This window comes from Bombina bombina, chromosome 11, assembly GCF_027579735.1.
Source record: "Bombina bombina isolate aBomBom1 chromosome 11, aBomBom1.pri, whole genome shotgun sequence".
In the NCBI taxonomy this organism is placed as follows: Eukaryota; Metazoa; Chordata; class Amphibia; order Anura; family Bombinatoridae; genus Bombina; species Bombina bombina.
In genome coordinates this window covers 628453-654276 of record NC_069509.1, presented here as the reverse complement: position 1 = coordinate 654276, position 25824 = coordinate 628453, and the positions used below count along the sequence as shown (strand labels likewise).

The following is a 25824-nucleotide window of genomic DNA, read 5'->3' as shown; positions in this document are numbered from 1 at the left end:
CAGAACTAAGAGGTAAGCGTGATCACTCTGGGGTGAGAACAGAGTGCGCTGATAATATTAGGGCCATGTCAGACACTGCGTCACAGGTGGCAGAACATGAGGACGGAGAACTTCATTCTGTGGGTGACGGTTCTGATCCAAACAGACTGGATTCAGATATTTCAAATTTTAAATTTAAACTGGAAAACCTCTGTGTATTACTAGGGGAGGTGTTAGCGGCTCTGAATGATTGTAACACAGTTGCAATACCAGAGAAAATGTGTAGGTTGGATAAATATTTTGCGGTACCGACGAGTACTGAGGTTTTTCCTATACCTAAGAGACTTACTGAAATTGTTACTAAGGAGTGGGATAGACCCGGTGTGCCGTTCTCACCCCCTCCGATATTTAGAAAAATGTTTCCAATAGACGCCACCACAAGGGACTTATGGCAAACGGTCCCTAAGGTGGAGGGAGCAGTTTCTACCTTAGCTGTGCTTTTTCAGATCCAATGGATAAAAAGTTAGAGGGTTACCTTAAGAAAATGTTTGTTCAACAAGGTTTTATATTGCAACCCCTTGCATGCATTGCGCCGATCACGGCTGCAGCGGCATTCTGGATTGAGTCTCTGGAAGAGAACATTGGTTCAGCTACTCTGGACGACATTACGGACAGGCTTAGAGTCCTTAAACTATCTAATTCATTCATTTCGGAGGCCGTAGTACATCTTACTAAACTTACGGCGAAGAATTCAGGATTCGCCATTCAGGCACGCAGGGCGCTGTGGCTAAAATCCTGGTCAGCTGATGTTACTTCTAAGTCTAAATTGCTTAATATACCTTTCAAAGGGCAGACCTTATTCGGGCCCGGGTTGAAAGAGATTATCGCTGACATTACAGGAGGTAAAGGCCATGCCCTGCCTCAGGACAAAGCCAAAGCCAAGACTAGACAGTCTAATTTTCGTTCCTTTCGTAATTTCAAAGCAGGAGCAGCATCAACTTCCTCTGCACCAAAACAGGAAGGAGCTGTTGCTCGCTACAGACAAGGCTGGAAACCTAACCAGTCCTGGAACAAGGGCAAGCAGACTAGGAAACCTGCTGCTGCCCCTAAAACAGCATGAATTGAGGGCCCCCGATCCGGGATCGGATCTAGTGGGGGGCAGACTTTCTCTCTTCGCCCAGGCTTGGGCAAGAGATGTTCAGGATCCCTGGGCGCTAGAGATAATATCTCAGGGATACCTTCTGGACTTCAAATACTCTCCTCCAAGAGAGAGATTTCATCTGTCAAGATTGTCAACAATCCAGACAAAGAAAGAGGCGTTTCTACGCTGCGTACAAGAGCTCTTGTTAATGGGAGTAATCCATCCAGTTCCACGATCGGAACAGGGACAGGGGTTTTACTCTAATCTGTTTGTGGTTCCCAAAAAAGAGGGAACTTTCAGACCAATCCTGGACTTAAAGATCCTAAACAAATTCCTAAGAGTTCCATCGTTCAAGATGGAGACTATTCGGACAATTTTACCTATGATCCAAGAGGGTCAATACATGACCACTGTAGATTTAAAAGATGCTTACCTTCACATACCGATTCACAAAGATCATTATCGGTACCTAAGGTTTGCCTTCCTAGACAGGCATTACCAGTTTGTGGCTCTTCCATTCGGATTGGCTACAGCTCCAAGAATCTTCACAAAGGTTCTGGGTGCTCTTCTGGCGGTACTAAGACCGCGGGGAATCTCGGTAGCTCCATACCTAGACGACATTCTGATACAAGCTTCAAGCTTTCAAACTGCCAAGTCTCATACAGAGTTAGTGCTGGCATTTCTAAGGTCACATGGATGGAAGGTGAACGAAAAGAAAAGTTCACTCGTTCCACTCACAAGAGTTCCCTTCCTGGGGACTCTTATAGATTCTGTAGAAATGAAGATTTACCTGACAGAGGACAGGCTAACAAGACTTCAAAGTGCTTGCCGCACCCTTCATTCCATTCAACACCCGTCAGTGGCTCAATGCATGGAGGTAATCGGCTTAATGGTAGCGGCAATGGACATAGTACCCTTTGCACGCTTACACCTCAGACCACTGCAACTGTGCATGCTAAGTCAGTGAAATGGGGATTACTCAGACTTATCCCCTTCTCTGAATCTGGATCAAGAGACCAGAAATTCTCTTCTATGGTGGCTTTCTCGGCCACATCTGTCCAGGGGGATGCCATTCAGCAGACCAGACTGGACAATTGTAACAACAGACGCCAGCCTTCTAGGTTGGGGTGCCGTCTGGAATTCTCTGAAGGCTCAGGGACAATGGAGTCAGGAGGAGAGTCTCCTGCCAATAAACATTCTGGAATTGAGAGCAGTTCTCAATGCCCTCCTGGCTTGGCCCCAGTTGACAACTCGGGGGTTCATCAGGTTTCAGTCGGACAACATCACGACTGTAGCTTACATCAACCATCAGGGAGGGACAAGAAGCTCCCTAGCTATGATGGAAGTATCAAAGATAATTTGCTGGGCAGAGTCTCACTCTTGCCACCTGTCAGCAATCCACATCCCGGGAGTGGAGAACTGGGAGGCGGATTTCTTAAGTCGTCAGACTTTTCATCCGGGGGAGTGGGAACTTCATCCGGAGGTCTTTGCCCAAATACTTCGACGTTGGGGCAAACCAGAGATAGATCTCATGGCGTCTCGACAGAACGCCAAGCTTCCTCGTTACGGGTCCAGATCCAGGGATCCAGGAGCAGTCCTGATAGATGCTCTGACAGCACCTTGGGACTTCAGGATGGCTTACGTGTTTCCACCCTTCCCGTTGCTTCCTCGATTGATTGCCAGAATCAAACAAGAGAGAGCATCAGTGATTCTAATAGCACCTGCGTGGCCACGCAGGACTTGGTATGCAGACCTGGTGGACATATCATCCTGTCCACCTTGGTCTCTACCTCTGAAACAGGACCTTCTGATACAGGGTCCCTTCAAACATCAAAATCTAACTTCTCTGAAGCTGACTGCTTGGAAATTGAACGCTTGATTTTATCAAGACGTGGATTTTCTGAGTCAGTTATTGATACCTTAATACAGGCTAGGAAACCTGTTACCAGAAAGATTTACCATAAGATATGGCGTAAATACCTATATTGGTGTGAATCCAAAGGTTACTCTTGGAGTAAGGTTAGGATTCCTAGGATATTGTCTTTTCTACAAGAAGGTTTAGAAAAGGGTTTATCTGCTAGTTCATTAAAGGGACAGATCTCAGCTCTGTCCATTCTGTTACACAAACGTCTGTCAGAAGTTCCTGACGTCCAGGCTTTTTGTCAGGCTTTGGCCAGAATTAAGCCTGTGTTTAAAACTGTTGCTCCACCATGGAGTTTAAACCTTGTTCTTAATGTTTTACAGGGCGTTCCGTTTGAACCCCTTCATTCCATTGATATAAAGTTGTTATCTTGGAAAGTTCTATTTTTAATGGCTATTTCCTCGGCTCGAAGAGTCTCTGAATTATCAGCCTTACATTGTGATTCTCCTTATTTGATTTTTCATTCGGATAAGGTAGTCCTGCGTACTAAACCTGGGTTCTTACCTAAGGTAGTTACTAACAGGAATATCAATCAAGAGATTGTTGTTCCTTCTTTATGCCCAAATCCTTCTTCAAAGAAGGAACGTCTACTGCACAACCTGGATGTAGTCCGTGCTCTAAAATTTTACTTACAGGCAACTAAGGAATTTCGACAAACGTCTTCTCTGTTTGTCATTTACTCTGGGCAGAGGAGAGGTCAAAAAGCTTCCGCTACCTCTCTTTCTTTTTGGCTTCGTAGCATAATTCGTTTAGCTTATGAGACTGCTGGACAGCAGCCTCCTGAAAGAATTACAGCTCATTCTACTAGAGCTGTGGCTTCCACTTGGGCCTTCAAGAATGAGGCCTCTGTTGAACAGATTTGCAAGGCTGCAACTTGGTCTTCGCTTCATACTTTTTCCAAATTTTACAAATTTGACACTTTTGCTTCATCGGAGGCTATTTTTGGGAGAAAGGTTCTTCAGGCAGTGGTTCCTTCTGTATAAAGAGCCTGCCTATCCCTCCCGTCATCCGTGTACTTTTGCTTTGGTATTGGTATCCCAGAAGTAATGATGACCCGTGGACTGATCACACTTAACAGAAGAAAACATAATTTATGCTTACCTGATAAATTCCTTTCTTCTGTAGTGTGATCAGTCCACGGCCCGCCCTGTTTTTAAGGCAGGTAAATATTATTTTTTAATTTATACTCCAGTCACCACTTCACCCTTGGCTTTTCCTTTCTCGTTGGTCCTTGGTCGAATGACTGGGAGTGACGTAGAGGGGAGGAGCTATATGCAGCTCTGCTGGGTGAATCCTCTTGCACTTCCTGTTGGGGAGGAGTAATATCCCAGAAGTAATGATGACCCGTGGACTGATCACACTACAGAAGAAAGGAATTTATCAGGTAAGCATAAATTATGTTATTTAGGGATCTATGCTGGTTGACACTATTGTGGGCTTTAAAATCGATTGCTTTTTAGCATGTTTTTCACTATAAATAAGGTGTTTTTTCAGACTTTAAAACACTTTTGGGGTTTAATTTCGGCCTGGCACTTATTTGGACACCAAAATCTAGTCAGAAAGGCCCCTCCACTCTAGAATGAAGAGGGAGGAGGCCTAATTTTTAGGCCTAAATTGTGCAGTTGTTTTTGCCTAGGCAATCCATGCAGCTTCATGTGGGGAGTCAAGAGGCATCATAAAAGACTTCAGGGAGGCTTATTTCCTGCTAAAATAATCCCTAATGAAGGTAAAAGACTACAGTGAAAACTGTGGCTAGTACTGTAGTGTGTTAACTGGTTAATAACTGTTATTAGCTCCGGTTTGGGCATTAAGGGGTTAATTGATCTGAAAATTTGTGTGCAATCTTTTCAAAGCATTAAGACTATGTGGTGAAAATTTCATTAAAATCGGATGTTTATTTCATGTTTTTTTTTTTATGTTTCAGTAAAAAAGTGTGCATTAAGGGGTTAATTGATCTGAAAATTTGTGTGCAATCTTTTCAAAGCATTAAGACTCTGTGGTGAAAATTTCATTAAAATCGGATGTTTATTTCATGTTTTTTTGATATTTCAGTAAAAAAGTGTGCTTTTTTAATATTTAAAGAGACAGTAACGTTTTTGTCAAAAATAATTTTTATTGCATTATAGTTCTGTTTAAGTCTGTTAAACATGTCTGAGTCTTCAGATAGCCTATGTTCTGTATGTCCAAAGGCCAAGGTGGTTCCCCCATTAAATTTATGTGTGAAGTGTGCCATAGCGTCCAAACAGCTTAAGGACAGTACAATCACACTTAAAAATATAGCCCAAGATGATTCTTTAGCTGAAGGTAGTGAAAATAGCTTGCTTTCCTCTCCTTCTGTGTCAACACCAGCTATGCCCGCGCAGGGGATGCCCAGTACATCTAGCGCACCAATTGCGATTACTATGCAACAGTTAGCAGCAGTAATGGATAATTCTATTGCAGCATTTTTATCCAAACTGCCAGCTTTCCTAGGAAGCGTGATTGCTAATTTTTAAATACAGAAAATGAGCAAGTAGACGCAGAGGATAATTTATCTGTAGTGCCCTCACATCAATCTGACTTGGCGGTGAGGGAAGGCCTGTCTGAGGGAGAAATTTCTGACACAGGAAAAGTTTCTCAGCAGGTAGAGCCTGATACCATAGCATTTAAATTTAAGCTAGAACACCTCCGCGCTCTACTTAAGGAGGTCCTGGCTACTCTTGATGATTGTGACCCTTTGGTGGTCCCAGAAAAATTGTGTAAAATGGATAAATTCTTAGAGGTCCCAGTACACACTGATGCGTTTCCGATACCTAAGAGGGTGGCGGATATAGTGAATAAGGAGTGGGAGAAACCAGGTGTACCTTTTGTTCCCCATTGTTGACCCCAGAAGGGACGCGTGGCAGACGGTCCCTAAGGTAGAGGGGGCAGTTTCAAAGCTAGCTAAGCGCACAACTATACCAATAGAAGACAGTGGCGCTTTCAAAGATCCTATGGATAAAAAATTAGGTTTATTTAAGAAAATTTTTGTTCAACAAGGTTTTCTTCTTCAACCAATTTCTTGCATTATTCCTGTAACCACTGCAGCTGCTTTTTGGTTTGAGGAATTAGAAAACTCGCTCCAGAAAGAGACTTCTTAGGGTGAAGTCATGGATAGAATTCACGCCCTGAAGTTGTCTAATTCTTTCATTACAGATGCCGCTTTTCAGTTAGCTAAATTAGCGGCGAAAAATTCTGGTTTCGCAATAGTGGCGCGTAGAGCGCTTTGACTAAAATCGTGGTCGGGGGATGTGTCGTCCAAAACAAAATTGTTTAATATTCCTTTCAAGGTAAGACCCTATTCGGGCCAGAGTTGAAAGAAATTATTTCAGGTATCACTGGGGGAAAAGGCCATGCCCTTCCACAGGATAGACCTTTCAAAGTTAAAAATAAGTCTAATTTTCGTTCCTTTCGCAATTTCAGGAACGGACCGGCTTCTACCTCTACAGCCACTAGGCAAGAGGGTAACGCACCCCAGCCCAAACCAGCATGGAAACCATTGCAAGGCTTGAACAAGGGTAAACAGGCCAAAAAAAAAAAAAAAAACCTGCTGCTGCTACCAAGACAGCATGAAGGGGTAGCCCCCGATCCGGGACCGGATCTAGTAGGGGGCAGATTTTCTCTCTTTGCTCAGGCCTGGGCAAGAGATGTTCCGGACCCCTGGGCACTAGAAATTGTCTCTCAGGGGTATCTTCTAGAATCAAGGACCTTCCTCCAAGGGGAAGGTTCCACTTGTCTCGCTTATATTTAGACCAGATAGAGAGACAGGCATTCTTACATTGCGTAGAGTACCTTTTTAAAAATGGGAGTGATAAACCCAGTTTCAACAGCAGAACAAGGACTGGGATTTTACTCAAACCTGTTTGTAGTTCCCAAAAAGGAAGGAACTTTCAGGCCAATTCTGGATTTAAAGATCCTAGACCAATTACTCAGAATTCCATCATTCCAAATGGAAACCATTCGGATTACCAGTTTGTGGCTCTTCCCTTCGGATTGGCCACTGCTCCGGGAATTTTCACAAAGGTGCTAGGGTCCCTTCTAGCGGTGCTAAGGCCAAGGGGCATTGCAGTAGCACCTTAACTAGACGACATTTAATACAGGCGTCGTCTTTTCACAAAGCAAGGGCTCATACAGACATTGTTCTAGCCTTTCTAAGGTCTCACGGGTGGAAGGTGAACATAGAAAAAAGTTATCTGTCCCCGTTCACAAGGGTTCCCTTCCTGGGAACAATAATAGACTCGGTAGAAATGAAAATCTTTCTGACAGAGGTCAGGAAACTAAAACTTTTGAACACTTGTCGAGTTCTTCAATCCATTCCTCAACCCTCCATAGCTCAGTGCATGGAGGTAACAGGACTAATGGTTGCGGCAATGGACGTGGTTCCTTTTGCTCAAATTCATTTAAGACCATTGCAACTGTGCATGCTCAAACAATGAAATGGGGATTATGCAGATTTTTCTCCCCAGATTTAGATGGACCAGCAAACCAGAGACTCACTCCTCTGGTGGTTGTCTCAGGATCACCTGTCTCAGGGAATGAGTTTCTGAAGACCGGAGTGGATCATTGTCACGACCGACGCCAGCCTCTTAGGCTGGGGCGCGGTCTGGAAGTCCCTGAAGGTTCAGGGTCTATGGTCTCGGGAAGAATTTCTTCTCCCGATAAACATTTTGGAATTGAGAGCGATATTCAATGCGCTCCAGGCATGGCCTCAACTAGCGGAGGCCAAATTCATCAGTTTTCAGTCGGACAACTTGACGACTGTTGCGTACATCAATCATCTGGGGGGAACAAAGAGTTCCCTGGCGATGAGGGAGGTATCCAAGATCATCAAATGTGCAGAGGATCACTCCTGCCATCTATCAGCAATTCACATCCCAGGAGTGGACAACTGGGAAGCGGATTATCTGAGTCTTCAGACTTTCCATCCGGGGGAGTGGGAACTCCACCCAGAGGTTTTTTGCTCAGCTGACCCAGCTATGGGGCATTACAGATCTGGATCTGATGGCGTCACGTCAGAACTTCAAAGTTACACGTTACGGGTCCAGGTCCAGGGATCCCAAGGCGACATTGGTAGATACCTTAGTAGCGCCTTGGTCGTTCAATCTAGCTTATGTCTTTCCACCGTTTCCCCTTCTCCGGCTAGTAGCCAGGATCAAGCAGGAGAAGGCTTCAGTAATTCTAATAGCTCCTGCGTGACCACGCAGGACTTGGTATGCAGACCTGGTGAATATGTCATCGGTTCCACCATGGAAGCTGCCTTTGAGGCAGGACCTTCTAATCAAGGTCGATTCGAACATCCAAACCTAGTTTCTCTGCAACTGACTGCTTGGAGATTGAACGCTTGATTCTAGCTAAACGTGGGTTTTCGGAATCACTTATAGATACTCTGATCCAGGCTAGAAAGCCTGTCACAAGGAAAATTTACCATAAGATATGGCGGAAATATCTTGCTGGTGCGAATCCAAGGGTTACTCATGGAGTAAGATTAGGATTCCAAGGATACTATCTTTTCTCCAAGAAGGATTGGAGAAAGGTCTGTCAGCTAGTTCTTTTAAGGGACAGATATCTGCTCTGTCTGTTTGGTTACACAAGCGTCTGGCAGCCATGCCAGATATTCAGGGTTTGTACAGGCTTTAGTCAGAATCAAGCCTGTCTACAGACCTGTGGCTCCTCCATGGAGTCTAAATTTAGTTCTTTCAGTTCTTCAAGGGGTTCCGTTTGAACCTCTACATTCCATAGATATTAAGTTACTATCTTGGAAAGTTTTGTTTTTTTGTAGCTATTTCTTCTGCTAGAAGAGTTTCTGAATTGTCTGCTTTGCAGTGTAATTCACCCTATCTGGTGTTTTCATACAGATAAGGTCGTTTTACGTACCAAACCTGGTTTTCTTCCAAAAGTGGTTTCCAATAAGAATATCAACCAGGAAATAGTTGTTCCTTCTCTGTGTCCTAATCCAGTTTCTAACAAGGAACGTCTGTTACACCATCTTGATGGGGTTCGTGCTTTAAAGTTTTATCTAAAAGCAACTAAAGGCTTCAGACAAACATCGTCCTTGTTTGTCGTCTATTCTGGCAAGAGGAGAAGTCAAAAGGCGACTGCGACCTCTCTGTCTTTCTGGCTGAAAAGCATCATCCGGTTGGCTTATGAGACTGCTGGAAGGCAGCCTCCTGAATGAATTACAGCTCACTCTATTAGAGCTGTGGCTTCCACATGGGCTTCCAAGAATGAGGCTTCTGTTGAACAGATTTGTAAGGCAGCGACTTGGTCTTCACTGCATACGTTTGCCAAATTTTACAAATTCATTACTTTTGCTTCTTCGGAGGCTATTTTTGGGAGAAAGGTTTTGCAAGCAGTGGTGCCTTCCGTTTAGGTTACCTGACTTGTTCCCTCCCTTCATCCGTGTCCTAAAGCTTTGGTATTGGTTCCCACAAGTAAGGATGAAGCCGTGGACCGGATACACCAATGTAGGAGAAAACAGAATTTATGTTTACCTGATAAATTTCTTTCTCATACGGTGTATCCGGTCCACGGCCCACCCTGGCATTTTGGTCAGGTTTAAATTTATTTTTTCTAAACTACAGTCACCACTGCACCTTATGGTTCTCCTTTTTCTCCTAACCGTCGGTCGAATGACTGGGGGGGCGGAGCCTGAGGGGAGCTATATGGACAGCTCTGCTGTTTGCTTTTGCCACTTCCTGTAGGGATTGAGAATATCCCACAAGTAAGGATGAAGCCGTGGACCGGATACACCGTAGGAGAAAGCAATTTATCAGGTAAACATAAATTCTGTTATCCCTGTCGAGGACAGTTGTGCTTTTTCAGATCCAATGGATAAAAAATTAGAAGGTTACCTTAAGAAAATGTTTATTCAACAAGGTTTTATCCTGCAGCCCCTTGCATGCATTGCGCCTGTCACTGCTGCTGCGGCGTTCTGGTTTGAGTCTCTGGAAGAGGCCTTTCAGACAGCTACTACATTGACTGAAATACTTGACAAGCTTAGAACACTTAAGCTAGCTAATTCTTTTGTTTCTGACGCCATTGTTCATTTGACTAAACTAACGGCTAAGAATTCTGGATTCGCCATCCAGGCGCGTAGGGCGCTATGGCTTAAATCTTGGTCAGCTGACATGACTTCAAAGTCTAAATTACTTAACATTCCCTTCAAGGGGCAGACCCTATTCGGGCCAGGTTTGAAGGAAATTATTGCTGACATTACTGGAGGTAAGGGTCATACCCTTCCTCAAGACAGGGCCAAATAAAAGGCCAAACAGTCTAATTTTCGTGCCTTTCGAAACTTCAAGGCAGGTGCAGCATCAACTTCCTCTGCTACAAGACAAGAGGGAACTTTTGCTCAATCCAAGCCGGGCTGGAAACCTAACCAGTCCTGGAACAAAGGCAAGCAGGCCAGAAAGCCTGCTGCTGCCTCTAAGACAGCATGAAGGAACAGCCCCCTATCCGGTAACGGATCTAGTAGGGGGCAGACTTTCTCTCTTCGCCCAGGCGTGGGCAAGAGATGTTCAGGATCCCTGGGCGTTGGAGATCATATCTCAGGGATATCTTCTGGACTTCAAAGCTTCCCCTCCTCAAGGGAGACTTCACCTTTCAAGATTATCTGTAAACCAGATAAAGAAATAGGCATTCTTACGCTGTGTGCAAGACTTCCTAGTTATGGGAGTGATCTGTCCAGTTCCACAGTCGGAACAGGGACAGGGTTTTTATTCAAATCTGTTTGTGGTTCCCAAAAAAGAGGGAACCTTCAGAACCATTTTGGATCTAAACAAATTCCTCAGAGTTCCAACGTTCAAAATGGAAACTATTCGGACCGTCCTACCTATGATCCAGGAGGGTCAGTACATGACCACAGTGGATTTGAAGGATGCTTACCTTCACATACCGATTCACAAAGATCATCATCGGTTCCTAAGGTTTGCCTTTCTGGACAGGCATTACCAATTTGTGGCTCTTCCCTTCGGGTTAGCTACAGCTCCAAGAATCTTTACTAAGGTTCTGGGATCGCTTCTGGCGGTCCTAAGACCGCGAGGTATATCAGTGGCCCCTTATCTGGACGACATCCTGATACAGGCGTCAAGCTTTCAGATTGCCAAGTCACATACGGACATAGTTCTGGCATTTCTCAGGTCACATGGGTGGAAGGTGAACGAGGAAAAGAGTTCTCTATCCCCACTCACAAAAGTCTCCTTCCTAGGGACTCTGATAGATTCTGTAAAAATGAAGATTTACCTGACAGAATCCAGGTTATCAAAGCTTCTAAAATATTGCCGTGTTCTTCATTCTATTCCGCGCCCTTCGGTGGCTCAGTGTATGGAAGTAATCGGCTTGATGGTAGCGGCGATGGACATAGTGCCATTTGCGCGCCTACATCTCAGACCGCTGCAACTATGCATGCTCAGTCAGTGGAATGGGGATTACACAGATTTGTCCCCTCTGCTAAATCTGGATCAAGAGACCAGAGATTCTCTTCTCTGGTGGCTATCTCGGGTCCATCTGTCCAAAGGTATGACCTTTCGCAGGCCAGATTGGACAATTGTAACAACAGATGCCAGCCTTCTAGGTTGGGGTGCAGTCTGGAATTCCCTGAAGGCTCAGGGATCGTGGACTCAGGAGGAGAAACTCCTCCCAATAAATATTCTGGAGTTAAGAGCAATATTCAGTGCTCTTCTAGCTTGGCCTCAGTTAGCAACCCTGAGGTTCATCAGATTTCAGTCGGACAACATCACGACTGTGGCTTACATCAACCATCAAGGGGGAACCAGAAGTTCCCTAGCGATGTTAGAAGTCTCCAAGATAATTCGCTGGGCAGAGACTCACTCTTGCCACCGATCCGCAATCCATATCCCAGGTGTAGAGAACTGTGAGGCGGATTTTCTAAGTCGTCAGACTTTTCATCCGGGGGAGTGGGAACTCCATCCGGAGGTGTTTGCTCAATTGGTTCATCGTTGGGGCAAACCAGAACTGGATCTCATGGCGTCTTGCCAGAACGCTAAGCTTCCTTGTTACGGATCCAGGTCCAGGGACCCAGAAGCGGCACTGATAGATGCTCTAGCAGCGCCTTGGTTCTTCAACCTGGCTTATGTGTTTCCACCGTTTCCTCTGCTCCCTCGACTGATTGCCAAAATCAAACAGGAGAGAGCATCGGTGATCTTGATAGCGCCTGCGTGGCCACGCAGGACCTGGTATGCAGACCTAGTGGACATGTGATCCTTTCCACCATGGACCCTGCCTCTGAGACAAGACCTTCTACTACAAGGTCCTTTCAATCATCCGAATCTAATTTCTCTGAGACTGACTGCATGGAGATTGAACGCTTGATTTTATTAAAGCGTGGCTTCTCCGAGTCAGTCATTGATACCCTTATACAGGCACAAAAGCCTGTCACCAGGAAAATCTACCATAAGATATGGCGTAAATACCTTTTATTGGTGTGAATCCAAGAATTACTCATGGAGTAAGGTTAGGATTCCTAGGATATTGTCCTTTCTCCAAGAGGGTTTGGAAAAAGGATTATCAGCAAGTTCTTTAAAGGGACAGATTTCTGCTCTGTCTATTCTTTTACACAAGCGTCTGGCAGAAGTTCCAGACGTTCAAGCTTTTTGTCAGGCTTTGGTTAGAATTAAGCCTGTGTTTAAACCTGTTGCTCCCCCATGGAGCTTAAACTTGGTTCTTAAAGTTCTTCAAGGGGTTCCGTTTGAACCCCTTCATTCCATTGATATCAAACTTTTATCTTGGAAAGTTCTGTTTTTGATGGCTATTTCCTCGGCTCGGAGAGTCTCTGAGTTATCTGCCTTACAATGTGATTCTCCTTATCTTATTTTCCTTATCTGATTTTCCATTCAGATAAAGTAGTTCTGCGTACAAAACCTGGGTTTTTACCTAAGGTAGTTTCTAACAAGAATATCAATCAAGAGATTGTTGTTCTATCATTGTGTCCTAATCCTTCTATGAAAGAAGGAACGGCTTTTACATAATCTGGATGTGGTCCGTGCTTTAAAGTTTTACTTAGAAGCTACTAAAGATTTTCGCCAAACATCTACACTGTTTGTTGTTTACTCTGGACAGAGGAGAGGTCAAAAAGCTTTGGCAACCTCTCTTTCTTTTTGGCTTCGGAGCGTAATACGCTTAGCCTATGAGACTGCTGGACAGCAGCCCCCTGAAAGGATTACAGCTCATTCTACTAGAGCTGTGGCTTCCACCTGGGCCTTTAAAAATGAGGCTTCTGTTGAAAAGATTTGCAAGGCGGCGACTTGGTCTTCGCTTCATACCTTTTCAAAATTTTACAAATTTGATACTTTTGCTTCTTCGGAGGCTATTTTTGGGAGAAAGGTTCTACAGGCAGTGGTTCCTTCCATTTAAGCCTGCCTTGTCCCTCCCTTCATCCGTGTACTTTAGCTTTGGTATTGGTATCCCACAAGTAATGGATGATCCGTGGACTGGATACACCTTACAAGAGAAAACATAATTTATGCTTACCTGATAAATTTATTTCTCTTGTGGTGTATCCAGTCCACGGCCCACCCTGTCTTTTTAAGGCAGGTCTAAATTTTAATTTAAACTACAGTCACCACTGCACCCTATGGTTTCTCCTTTCTCGGCTTGTTTCGGTCGAATGACTGGATATGGCAGTTAGGGGAGGAGCTATATAGCAGCTCTGCTGTGGGTGATCCTCTTGCAACTTCCTGTTGGGAAGGAGAATATCCCACAAGTAATGGATGAACCCGTGGACTGGATACACCGCAAGAGAAATAAATTTATCAGGTAAGCATAAATTTTGTTTTGTCATTACAGTGTGTATCCTACAGTCCGTATATGTGTATGTAATATAACTGTTTTGTCATTAGTGTGTATCCTACAGTCCGTGTGTGTATATATAATATACCTGTTTTGTCATTACAGTGTGTATCCTACAGTCCGTGTGTATGTACTGTATATAATATACCTGTTTTGTTATTACAGTTTGTATCCTACAGTCCGTGTGTATGTACTGTATATAATATACCTGTTTTGTTATTACAGTTTGTATCCTACAGTCAGTGTGTGTGTGTGTGTGTATATAATATATCTGTTTTGTCATTACAGTGTGTATTCTACAGTCCGTGTGTGTGTATATTATATACCTGTTTTGTCATTAGTGTGTATCCTACAGTCCGTGTGTATGTACTGTATATAATATACCTGTTTTGTCATTACAGTGTGTATCCGACAGTCCGTGTGTGTGTATATAATATACCTGTTTTGTCATTACAGTGTGTATCCTACAGTCTTTGTGTGTTTGTATATAATATACCTGTTTTGTCATTACAGTGTGTATCCTACAGTCCGTGTGTGTGTATATTATACCTGTTTTGTCATTAGTGTGTGTGTATATAATATACCTGTTTTGTCATTACAGTGTGTATCCTACAGTCCGTGTGTGTAGACTCCGTGTTGAATCGTGTCTCTCGAGCTCTTGGTAATCTGGCCTTGGACCCACAAAACAGTTCAATAATTCACCAATCAGGTGAGAAATTGGAGAGTGGGCATAATGTTCTTAGTCTCACTATCTTAAAGTAAATGTAAAGTTTTATGAATGAGTGCCTGGTTTTTAAAAATACTATTAAAAACAGGGGCACTTTCATTCGTGAAACTTTACATTGCATTGTTTTAAAAAAAAAAAAAAACTTTCCTTTTTCTTTAGCAAAGCCGGACCGGCGATCACCTGCCCGCTTCTCATGCTGTACTTAGCGCAGCAATGACGAAACTGGCTTCCTCCAATCATGGCGTGGCCTCACGAAATGGACACTCTGGGGTGCACACTATGATTGGAGGAAGCCAGTTTCGTCAATGCTGACGTAAGTACAGAGGAGCTGCAAGCGGGGGATCGCCGATCCGGCTTTGCTGCTGAAAAAGTTAGGTATTTTAAAAAAACACTGCAATGTAAAGTTTCACGAATGAAAGTGCCCCTGTTTTTAAAAGTATTTTTAAAAACGGGCACTCATTCATGAAACTTTACAATCACTTTAAGGGCCAGTTTACGAGTGGCGTGCAAATTAATTGCCCTAATATTAATTGCGCTAGAAATTGGCTTTTTGCACTTGTTGGGTTGCGCTCATATTACGAGTTTAAAGTAAACTGTTTTACGCTCTAGCGCTAACTTGACAAGCGCAAAAAGCCAAAGTTAGAATATCGCATGTGCATTCTCGTATTTCCCCCCCCCCCCAACAACCCACTCTTGCGCAAACATGGTCGTATATTCTTATGTGCGCTAACCTGACATGAAAATATGAATTTCTTTCATGTAATTAGCAAGAGTCCATGAGCTAGTGACGTATGGGATATACATTCCTACCAGGAGGGGCAAAGTTTCCCAAACCTTAAAATGCCTATAAATACACCCCTCACCACACCCACAATTCAGTTTTACAAACTTTGCCTCCCGTGGAGGTGGTGAAGTAAGTTTGTGCTAGATTCTACGTCTCAGAGTGCAGTGAATGTCAGAGGGATGTGAAGAGAGTATTGCCTATTTGAATACAATGGTCTTCCTAACGGGGATCTATTTCATAGGTTCTCTGTTATCGTCGTAGAGATTTCTTCTCCTACCTCCCTTTTCAGATCGACGATATACTCTTGTATACCATTACCTCTACTGATTCTCGTTTCAGTACTGGTTTGGCTATCTACTATATGTAGATGAGTGTCCTGGGGTAAGTAAGTCTTATTTCTCTTGCAAGGTGTATCCAGTCCACGAATTCATCCATTACTTGTGGGATATTCTCATTCCCTACAGGAAGTGGCAAAGAGAGCACACAGCAGAGCTGTCCATATAGCTCCCCCTCTAGCTCCACCCCCCAGTCATTCTCTTTGACGGCTCTAAGCACTAGGGTCTCTCTACGGGAGGGTAAAGTGAATGTGGTGTTAGATTTGTAGTTTTATTTCTTCAATCAAAAGTTTATTTTTAAATGGTACCGGTTTGTACTATTTACTCTCTGGCAGAAAATAGATGAAGAATTCTGCTGAGAGGAAGATGATTTTAGCATTTGTAACTAAAATCCATTGCTTTTCCCACACAGGACTGAGGAGTACCAGAAAACTTCAGTTGGGGGAACAGTTTGCAGGCTAGACTGCAATAAGGTATGTTCAGTCATTTATTTCTAGACAAGACTGAGATAATGCTAGAAGACTGACAATATCCCCATGTGGGGAGGGTAAGCTATGTTCTGAGACTTTGTAAAGAATTGAATGCTTACATAACAGGGCTAATTATGCTGGCTGACATTTATTCAGGGCAATCAATTATTTGGTTTAAGAAATACTCGTTGGATACACTTTTAAAGCACTTTGGAGTGTTTTTTCTGGGGTTATTAACCACATGGCTAAAATTTTTTCACTTAAATGTGATTTTTGTAGGCCTCACAACTCTGGAGTGGGAGGGGCCTAATTTTGCGCCTCAGATGCGCAGTTAGAATTGAAAGAAAAGTTCATGCTGCTTCTCATGGAGGGTCCTGCTGCTGTTTGAGGGCCTAAAAGAAGCTTTGTTCCCCCAAATCTGATCCCTAAGGGCAGGTAGGGCCACAGCTGTGCTGTGGCAGGGTGCTGTAGTCAATTAACCGGTTGTTGGCTTTAGGCTGCTCCGGTTTGGGCATTAAAGGGTTAATCGTTCTGTAACTTGTGGTGCAATCTTATTAAGGCTTTAGGTACATACTGTGAAAATTTCAAAAGGATTGCTGCATTTTTCACTGTTTTGTAAAATTGTGTGCTCTTTTTATTACTTAAAGGCACAGTAACGTTTTTTCAAATTGTGTTTTTTATTTGATTAAAAGTGATTCCAAGCCTACTTGTGTATATTACTAGTCTGTTAAATATGTCTGACACTAAGGAAAATCCTTGTTCAATGTGTTTAGAAGCCATGGTGGAACCCCCTCTCAGAATGTATCCCAATTGCACTAATATGTCTATACACTTTAAAGATCATATTGTTGCACTTAAAAGTGTGGCCCAAGATGATTCTCAGACTGAAGGTAATGAGGATAGTCCGTCTACCTCTCCCCATGTGTCACAACCAGTTACGCCTGCTCAAGCGATGCTTAGTACATCTAGTGCGTCTGCCCCTATTACATTACAACAACTAGCGGCAGTCATGGATAACTCCCTTGCGGCCTTCCTATCCAAACTGCCAATTTTTCCTGCAAAGCGTGATAGCTCTGTTTTAAGAACAGATTATGAGCATTATGAAGCTTTGGTAGCCTTATCTGATGTACCCTCACAACGCTCTGTGAGGGATTTGATGTCTGAGGGAGAAATTTCCGACTCAGGAAAGGTTTCTCATCAGGCAGAGTCGGATACATTGGCATTTAAATTTAAATTAGAACACATCCGCGTATTGCTCAGGGAGGTATTAGCTACTCTGGATGATTGTGACCCTATGGTGGTCCCAGAGAAATTATGTAAAATGGACAAGTACCTAGAGGTCCCTGTATACACTGATGCGTTTCCGGTCCCTAAGAGGGTTGCGGATATCGTTACTAGGGAGTGGGATAGACCAGGTGTCCCTTTTGTTCCCCCCCTATTTTTAAGAAAATGTTCCCCATAACTGACCCCATGCAGGACTCGTGGCAAACGGTCCCTAAGGTAGAGGGGGCTGTTTCTACACTTGCTAAACGCACAACCATACCAATCGAAGACCGTTGTGATTTTAAAGACCCTATGGATAAAAAGTTAGAGGGTTTACTTAAGAAAATTTTTGTTCAACAAGGTTTTCTTCTCCAACCTATTGCCTGCATTATTCCGATAACTACTGCAGCTGCTTTCTGGTTTGAGGCGCTGGAGGCCTCGCTCCAGACGGAGACCTCATATGAGGAAATTATGGATAGAATTAAGGCTTTAAAGCTAGCTAATTCTTTTATCACAGATGCCGCTTTGCAATTAGCTAAGTTAGCGGCAAAAAAATCAGGTTTCGCCATTATGGCGTGCAGAGCCCTTTGGCTCAAGTCCTGGTCGGCCGATGTGTCGTCAAAATCCAAACTATTAAATATCCCTTTCAAAGGAAAGACCCTCTTCGGGCCAGAATTGAAAGAGATTATTTCAGAAATCACCGGGGGAAAGGGCCATGCTCTCCCTCAGGACAAGCCCTTTAAGGCTAAAAACAAAGCTAATTTCTTTTGCAAGGTGTATCCAGTCCACGGATTCATCCTTACTTGTGGGATATTCTCATTCCCTACAGGAAGTGGCAAAGAGAGCACACAGCAGAGCTGTCCATATAGCTCCGCCCCCAGTCATTCTCTTTGCCGCTCTAACAGATAGGGCATCTCCACGGGAGGGTAAAGTGAATGTGGTGTTAGATTTGTAGTTTTATATCTTCAATCAAAAGTTTGTTATTTTTAAATCGTACCGGTTTGTGCTATTTACTCTCTGGCAGAAATGTGATTTAGAATTCTGCTGAGAGGAAAATGATTTTAGCATGTTGTAACTAAAATCCATTGCTGTTCCCACACAGGACTGAGGAGTACCAGAAAACTTCAGTTGGGGGGAACAGTTTGCAGGCTTAACTGCTTTGAGGTATGTTTCAGTCATCTTTTTTCTAGTCAAGACAAGATAATGCTAGAAGACTGACAAGATTCCCCATGTGGGAAGGGAAAGCCATATTCTGAGACTTAGTATAGAACTAGAGGCTTATTCAACAGGGCTCAATAGACTGGTTAACATTTTTGCAGGGCAATCGATTATTTTATTTAACAAAATACTCTTTATTGACACTTTTAAAGCACTTTTGGTGTGTTTATTTGGGGTTTTATTCCACATGGCATTATTTTTTTTATTTTATTTTTCTATTTTTTTTTTTTTTTTTTAATTTAATTTTTATTGAGGTTGTGCAAAAACAATACAGCTGAAATGGAGCATCATGTCTTTAAAAGAAACATAAGTGAAACATTGCAAGTTAACAACTGCTGCATGGACAAAAAGACAAAATGGGTAAAACTGAAACCTCTTTTTCTATATTATCTCTGCATGAACTGAAATTAACAATTATAGTGGTCACTTATGGACCTGTAGACTTAGAATAATGTAATACATGTCATTGTAGGTAGTGACAAACGTGAGAATATCAATTTGCTATTTAAATACAGTGGTATCATATGTAGGTATAAATAGTACAGATAGTAACTTCCCAGGAACAAATGAGGTGTGTGCTTAATACAATGCTGCAAACAATATAGTATGGAACTCTATGAATGATGAGATATTATGAGAGTGACCAGACCTGCTGATCTAAATGGGCATACAGGCTCGATGGTTTGGTGTTATGTAGAATCAACTGATTTGAAGAAGGTAATTAGGGCACGGTATAATAAGGGTTGTTGTAAAGTAAAGACATATGGTGCTGTTGGGAAGGAACTATGATGGGAATGCGGCATAGAAAAGACAAGCCGCGTAGTTAGTTCTCCTATATTAGCCTTCTGAAGGAGATTCTTTATGGTGGTGGGGAGGGGGGGGGTGGAGGAGGTAGTAATGAAAGTAAGATGAATGAAGTAAGTGACTTAAGGACTTAGAGGTTTGTTGCGAATGAAAAGGAGGACAGGCGAACATATATAATAGATAACTGGCTTCAGTATTACTGGGTAGCACAGACATGCATATATTCACAAAAACATATAGACTACTGGAGGTATATCAAAATTACATCTCACATCAAATGCTCATAAATAATCAACATTACTAAACAGGTATTGGGTCTATGGATATATATAGCAGGCGTTAAGTTATAAAACAGTTTGGGAAAATAACTGAGGGGCAAATGATGAATGATTAAGCGTAGATATTTTAAATATGAGAAGAGGGTAAATGTTAGCCAAATGTTTGGGGAATCAGCATAATATATTTTAGACATTGAGAAATAAAATGATGTACAGAACTCTGCCTCGGCCGCTGACAGATCCTGCCATCCAAAAGCATATTGTGAAGATATATGAAAGTTACACATGACTTTCCTAGGCTGATTAAAGGATAGGAGTAACTATACCCCTCAAATATTCAGATTGTATTAATAACAGATCTAAACCTGCGAAAAAAGATTGCTCCATAGATGGGTCATAAGACATATTATCGTGCATACGCGTGAAGTAGTTAGATAAGAGCATAGGCCCTCACACTTATAGAAAAATATAAGGTATAAAAAGTCTAACATCCAAATAGAACCTAAGCCCAGCCTTTAGTTACAAAATATATATATAGATATAGTAATGCTATTTATAGTGTAAATGAATCGTACAATTAGACCATGCAAATAGGATAGAGCATAACAATCAAAGGGAGATAAACTAGCCCCTGTGAAACAATTTGTCAAGTAACACATCCAGTGGTAGAAGCTGGTAATTACATCCTATAAGAGAGAGTATTGATTTATGTCTCAATTCTGTAGTATGGAAGAGATCTATCTATTGTGTATAAGATATTGAAGACGTTATAAGATAGTGAGTGCCAATCCCTGCAAGTAAGGGTAAAACAATTCAAACATTAGTCACAAGATTGTAACAGCAACTTGGTTCAAGCAGTTAGAAGCATATTGACATAATGATATAACATAACTCGTTGTAATGGTAAAGTAATACACTAGATAATTAAATGCCTATAGAGAACGTAACTGGGGATGGTTAGTCCAACTGATGCAGTGGTAAATTGAGGAGTCCAGGTCAAGACTGCTATAAAGTTCCTGTATTTTGTCTCACAAAGGAGAGTCCCTCCAAGTAAAGCCGTTATCGACAGAAACCACGCACTATAAAAAGCCAGTCAAACAAGCCTCCATACAATCACGGTTATACCAATGTCTGCAGAGAATGTATTGGAAACAGTGAAATCCAGGTCTGACCCCTTAACCAATGCCTCTAGGGGTTATAGTCTTTGTGCCTGTTAACAGTAGCCACTCTTTATAGCCGGTAGGGCTTGCAGTGCCAGAGAGTAAGACTGGGATGTTCAGTGCTTGGATCGTGACCCGGTAACATACCTTGTCAGGCGGAGGCCCCTGCGACAGTAGTTGGTGGTGTTCCTGGGGGTATGGCACAGCCGTCAACCCAGGATGGACCCTCAATTGCTCCTTATTTAGGGGCTTGATAATGTGAATGGGTACGTCCTGAACACGATACCTGCGATGGACTCTCCCAATTGGAGACCCTTTTAATTTACCAGATGGTGGTGGCTGCGGTCCCTGAGGTGACAGCTCCGCCACATATTGAGGGTGTCTCTTGATCGTCGAACTGTGAGCGTTTAGCGGGTCTGTTTCAGTGTCTCTCAAATCATACATAGGAAACTGCGTGGTAGGGCGCTCTTCATTGTGCTTCCTAGCATCCCTGTCTGAGTTAGCAGTGCGGTATGCTGCGTCACAAACTTTAGTCGCCATACTGAGCGATTGATCAAACGCTGCTTGGTACTCTTCTAGGAGGCTGCTGAGTCCCGTAATGACATATGTCACCATATCCATGGTCAGGTACTTCTGTGAGGACATTCTCTTTCGTTAGTGAGGTATAAGATAGCGGTTTTCACTCTGTGTGCAGGCCCTCCACTAAAATAAATATGGCCGCTCCCGATAGCACTAAGCACCAAGAGACATGGAACAGTGATGCAAATATCTGCAAGAAACGTCTTATCATCCAAATTTTCAGCATGCAGAATTTCTTATTCATCAGGGTCACAATAATAGCAAGGTAGAGAATCCTGAGCGGTCGCAAAATATGAGTTTTATATAGAAATTGGCCGGAGCTGCTGTGATGTGTGACCGCTCAGGCTCAAAGTTGGCTCCCCCCCCCCACATGGCATTATTTTTAGTCACCTAAATGGGGTTCTGAAGGCCCCACAGCTGTGGAGTGGGAGGGGCCTAATTTTGCGCCTCAGTTGCTCAGTTTATTCTGACAGATTTCTTTGCATGCTGCTTCACATGGGTCCAGAGACTGCTTGAGGACTTCAGGAGGCTTGTTTTTGTCAAATCCAATCCTTAAGGGAAGGTAGGGCCACAGCAGGCTGCTGTGGCAAGGTGCTTTAGTTTATTAACCGGTTGTTTGCTTTAGGCGGCTCCGGTTTGGGTATTAAAGGGTTAATTAGGCTGAAACTTGCTGTGCAATCATATCGAAGCATTAGGCACATACTGTAAAAATTTCAAGAGTTTTGGTTCATTTTTCACCGTTTTGTAAAATTGTGTGCGCTTTTATTTCTTAAAGTAAAGTTGCGGCTCTCGGATCATTCATATATGTAGCCTATGCGCTAATATATGAAAACGCTAACTTTTAATAAAAAAAAAAATAATTGTAAAATTATATTTTTATATATTACATTTGCTATTGACAGCACCGTCGCTCCACCCTCGATTTGACTTCCTGGTAAGTGCTCTATCCCATGTAGAAAGCGGCCCCACCCGCTTTCTACGTAAGCAGCCAGGCTCACTCCCTATTAACTAAGATGTGCGCATTGTGTTGGGCATGCGCTGTAGATAGAGGGGGCGGTTTGTCTACAATCGTGGGCACCTAATGGCCAGGATTTCAATTGGATGCCGGCGTTTACGTCACCATAACAAAATATGTGACACAGAGCCGGGCATTGCGCTGAACTCTAGTATTTAAGGTTTGCAATGTCATTTTATCGTTTATTATTCAAAATGAAAAAAATTTATGAATTAAACTTATGTTTATTTTTATTGATCTTTCAAATCCTGCTTTTCATATGGTGCAACTTTGCCTTCACTTTAAAGGCACAGTACCATTTATTGCAAATTGTATTTTTTACTTGTTAAAGTGTTTTTCCAAGCCTGCTTGTGTATAATACTAATCTGTTAAACATGTCTGACACTAAGGAAAAGCCTTGCTCTATGTGTTCAGAAGCCATGGTGGAACCCCCACTCAAAATGTGTCCCAAGTGCACTAATGTGTCTTTACACTTTAAAGATCATATTGTGTCACTTAAAAATATAGCCCTAGATGATTCTTTGACTGAAGGTAATGAGGATAGTCCGCCTTCCTCTCCCCATGTGTCATCACCAGTTACGCCCGCTCAAGCGATACCTAGTACCTCTATTGCATTGGCACCTATTACATTGCAACAACTAGCGGCAGTCATGGATAATTCCCTTGCGGCCTTTCTATCCAAACTGCCAGTTTTCCCTAAAAAGCGAGATAGCTCTGTTTTGAGAACAGATGAGGAGCAGTCGGAAGCTTTTGGAGGTTTATCTGATGTACCCTCACAACATTCTGAAGTAGGGGCGAGGGATGTAATGTCTGAGGGAGAAATTTCTGACTCAGGAAAAGTTTCTCAGTGGGCAGAATCAGATTCACTAGCATTTAAATTTAAATTAGAACACCTCCGCGTACTGCTTAGGGAGGTTTTATCAACTCTGGATGATTGTGACCCTATGGTGGTCCCAGAGAAATTGCGTAAAATGGACAAATATCTAGAAGTCCCTGTATACACTGATGCTTTTCCGATCCCTAAGAGGGTGGCGGATATTGTGGCTCGGGAGTGGGAGAGACCAGGTGTCCCTTTTGTCCCCCCCCTATCTTTAAGAAAATGTTCCCCATAACTGATCCCAGACGGGACGCGTGGCAGACGGTCCCTAAGGTAGAGGTGGCAGTTTCGACACTAGCCAAGCGCACAACCATACCAATTGAAGACAGTTGTGCTTTCAAAGATCCTATGGATAAAAAATTAGGTTTACTAAAGAAAATATTTGTTCAACAAGGTTTTCTTCTCCAACCTATTGCCTGCATTATTCCTGTAACTACTGCAGCAGCTTTTTGGTTTGAGGCGCTGGAGGAGTCGCTCCAGCGGGAGACTTCATATGACGAAGTCATGGATAGAATAAATGCTCTAAAGCTGGCTAATTCTTTTATCACAGATGCCGCTTTGCAATTAGCTACGTTAGCGGCGAAAAATTCTGGTTTTGCCATTATTGCGCGCAGAGCGCTTTGGCTCAAGTCATGGTCGGCTGACGTGTCGTCCAAAACAAAATTACTTAATATCCCTTTCAAAGGAAAGACCCTTTTCGGGCCCGAGTTGAAAGAGATTATTTCGGATATCACCGGGGGAAAGGGCCATGCTCTCCCGCAAGATAGGCCTTTTAAGGCTAAAAACTAGGCTAATTTCCGTTCCTTTCGCAACTTCAGGAGCGGTCCTGCTTCAACCTCTGCAACCGCAAAGCAAGAGGGTAACGCTTCACAGCCCAAGGCAACCTGGAAGCCTTTGCAGGGCTGGAACAAGGGTAAACAGGCCAAGAAGCCTGCAGCTGCTACTAGGACAGCATGAAGGGGTAGCCCCCGATCCGGGACCGGATCTGGTAGGGGGCAGACTCTCTCTCTTCGCTCAGGCTTGGGCAAGAGATGTTCCCGATCCCTGGGCATTAGAGTTCGTTACTCAGGGATATCTTCTAGAATTCAAGGACTCCCCTCCAAGGGGAAGGTTCCACATTTCTCGTCTGTCTACAGACCAGACAAAGAAAGAGGCGTTCTTACGCTGTGTAGAAGATCTACTCAAGATGGGAGTGATATATCCAGTTCCAATCACAGAGCAAGGACTGGGTTTTTACTCAAACCTGTTTGTGGTTCCCAAAAAGTAAGGAACTTTCAGGCCAATCCTGGATCTAAAAATTCTAAACAAATTCCTCAGAGTTCTATCATTCAAAATGGAGACCATTCGGACAATCTTACCTATGATCCAGGAAGGTCAATATATGACTACCGTGGATCTAAAGGATGTGTACCTACATATTCATATCCACAAAGATAATCATCAGTTCCTAAGGTTCGCCTTTCTGGACAAGCATTACCAGTTCGTGGCCCTTCCCTTCGGGTTGGCCACCGCTCCCAGAATTTTCACAAAAGTGACAGGGTCCCTTCTGGCGGTACTAAGACCACGGGGCATTGCAGTAGCACCTTATTTGGATGACATCTTAATACAGGCGTCGTCTTTTCCCAGAGCCAAGGCTCATACGGAGATTGTTCTGGCCTTTCTAAGGTCTCACAGGTGGAAGGTGAACACCGAAAAAAGTTCTCTATCCCCGCTCACAAGGGTTCCCTTCCTGGGAACATTAATAGACTCGGTAGAAATGAAAATATTTCTGACGGAGATCAGAAGGTTAAAGCTTTTAACTACTTGCCGAGCTCTTCATTCCATTCCTCGGCCATCTGTAGCTCAGTGCATGGAGGTAATCGGATTAATGGTAGCAGCAATGGACGTAGTCCCTTTTGCTCGAATTCATCTCAGGCCACTGCAATTGTACATGCTCAAACAGTGGAATGGGGATTATGCAGATTTGTCTCCTCAAATCCAACTGGACCTGAAAACCAGAGATTCTCTTCTCTGGTGGTTGTCTCAGGATCACCTGTCTCAGGGAATGTGCTTCCGCATGCTGGAGTGGATCATTGTAACGACTGACGCCAGTCTGTTAGGCTGGGGCGCGGTCTGGGACTCCCTGAAAGCTCAGGGCCTATGGTCTCGGGAAGAGTCTCTCCTCCCGATAAACATTTTGGAACTGAGAGCGATATTCAATATGGCCTCAGCTAGCGGCGGCCAAATTCATCAGATTTCAGTCGGACAACATCACGACTGTAGCATACATCAATCATCAGGGAGGAACAAAGAGTTCCTTAGCGATGAAGGAAGTGACCAAAATAATCAGGTGGGCGGAGGATCACTCTTGCCATCTATCTGCAATTCACATCCCAGGAGTAGACAACTGGGAAGCGGATTTTCTAAGTCGTCAGACTTTTCACCCGGGGGAGTGTGAACTCCACCCGGA

General features: G+C 43.3%; 1 protein-coding gene across 1 annotated transcript in view; it reads left to right on the top strand.

The window, feature by feature from the left end:
• Positions 1–25824, top strand: part of ARMC5 (armadillo repeat containing 5) — a 154464-nt gene that overhangs the window by 61316 nt on the left and 67324 nt on the right. The window contains exon 3 of the mRNA XM_053694443.1: positions 14467–14574. Coding sequence (XP_053550418.1) covers positions 14467–14574 — 108 coding nt within the window. The remainder of the gene's footprint in view (positions 1–14466; positions 14575–25824) is intronic.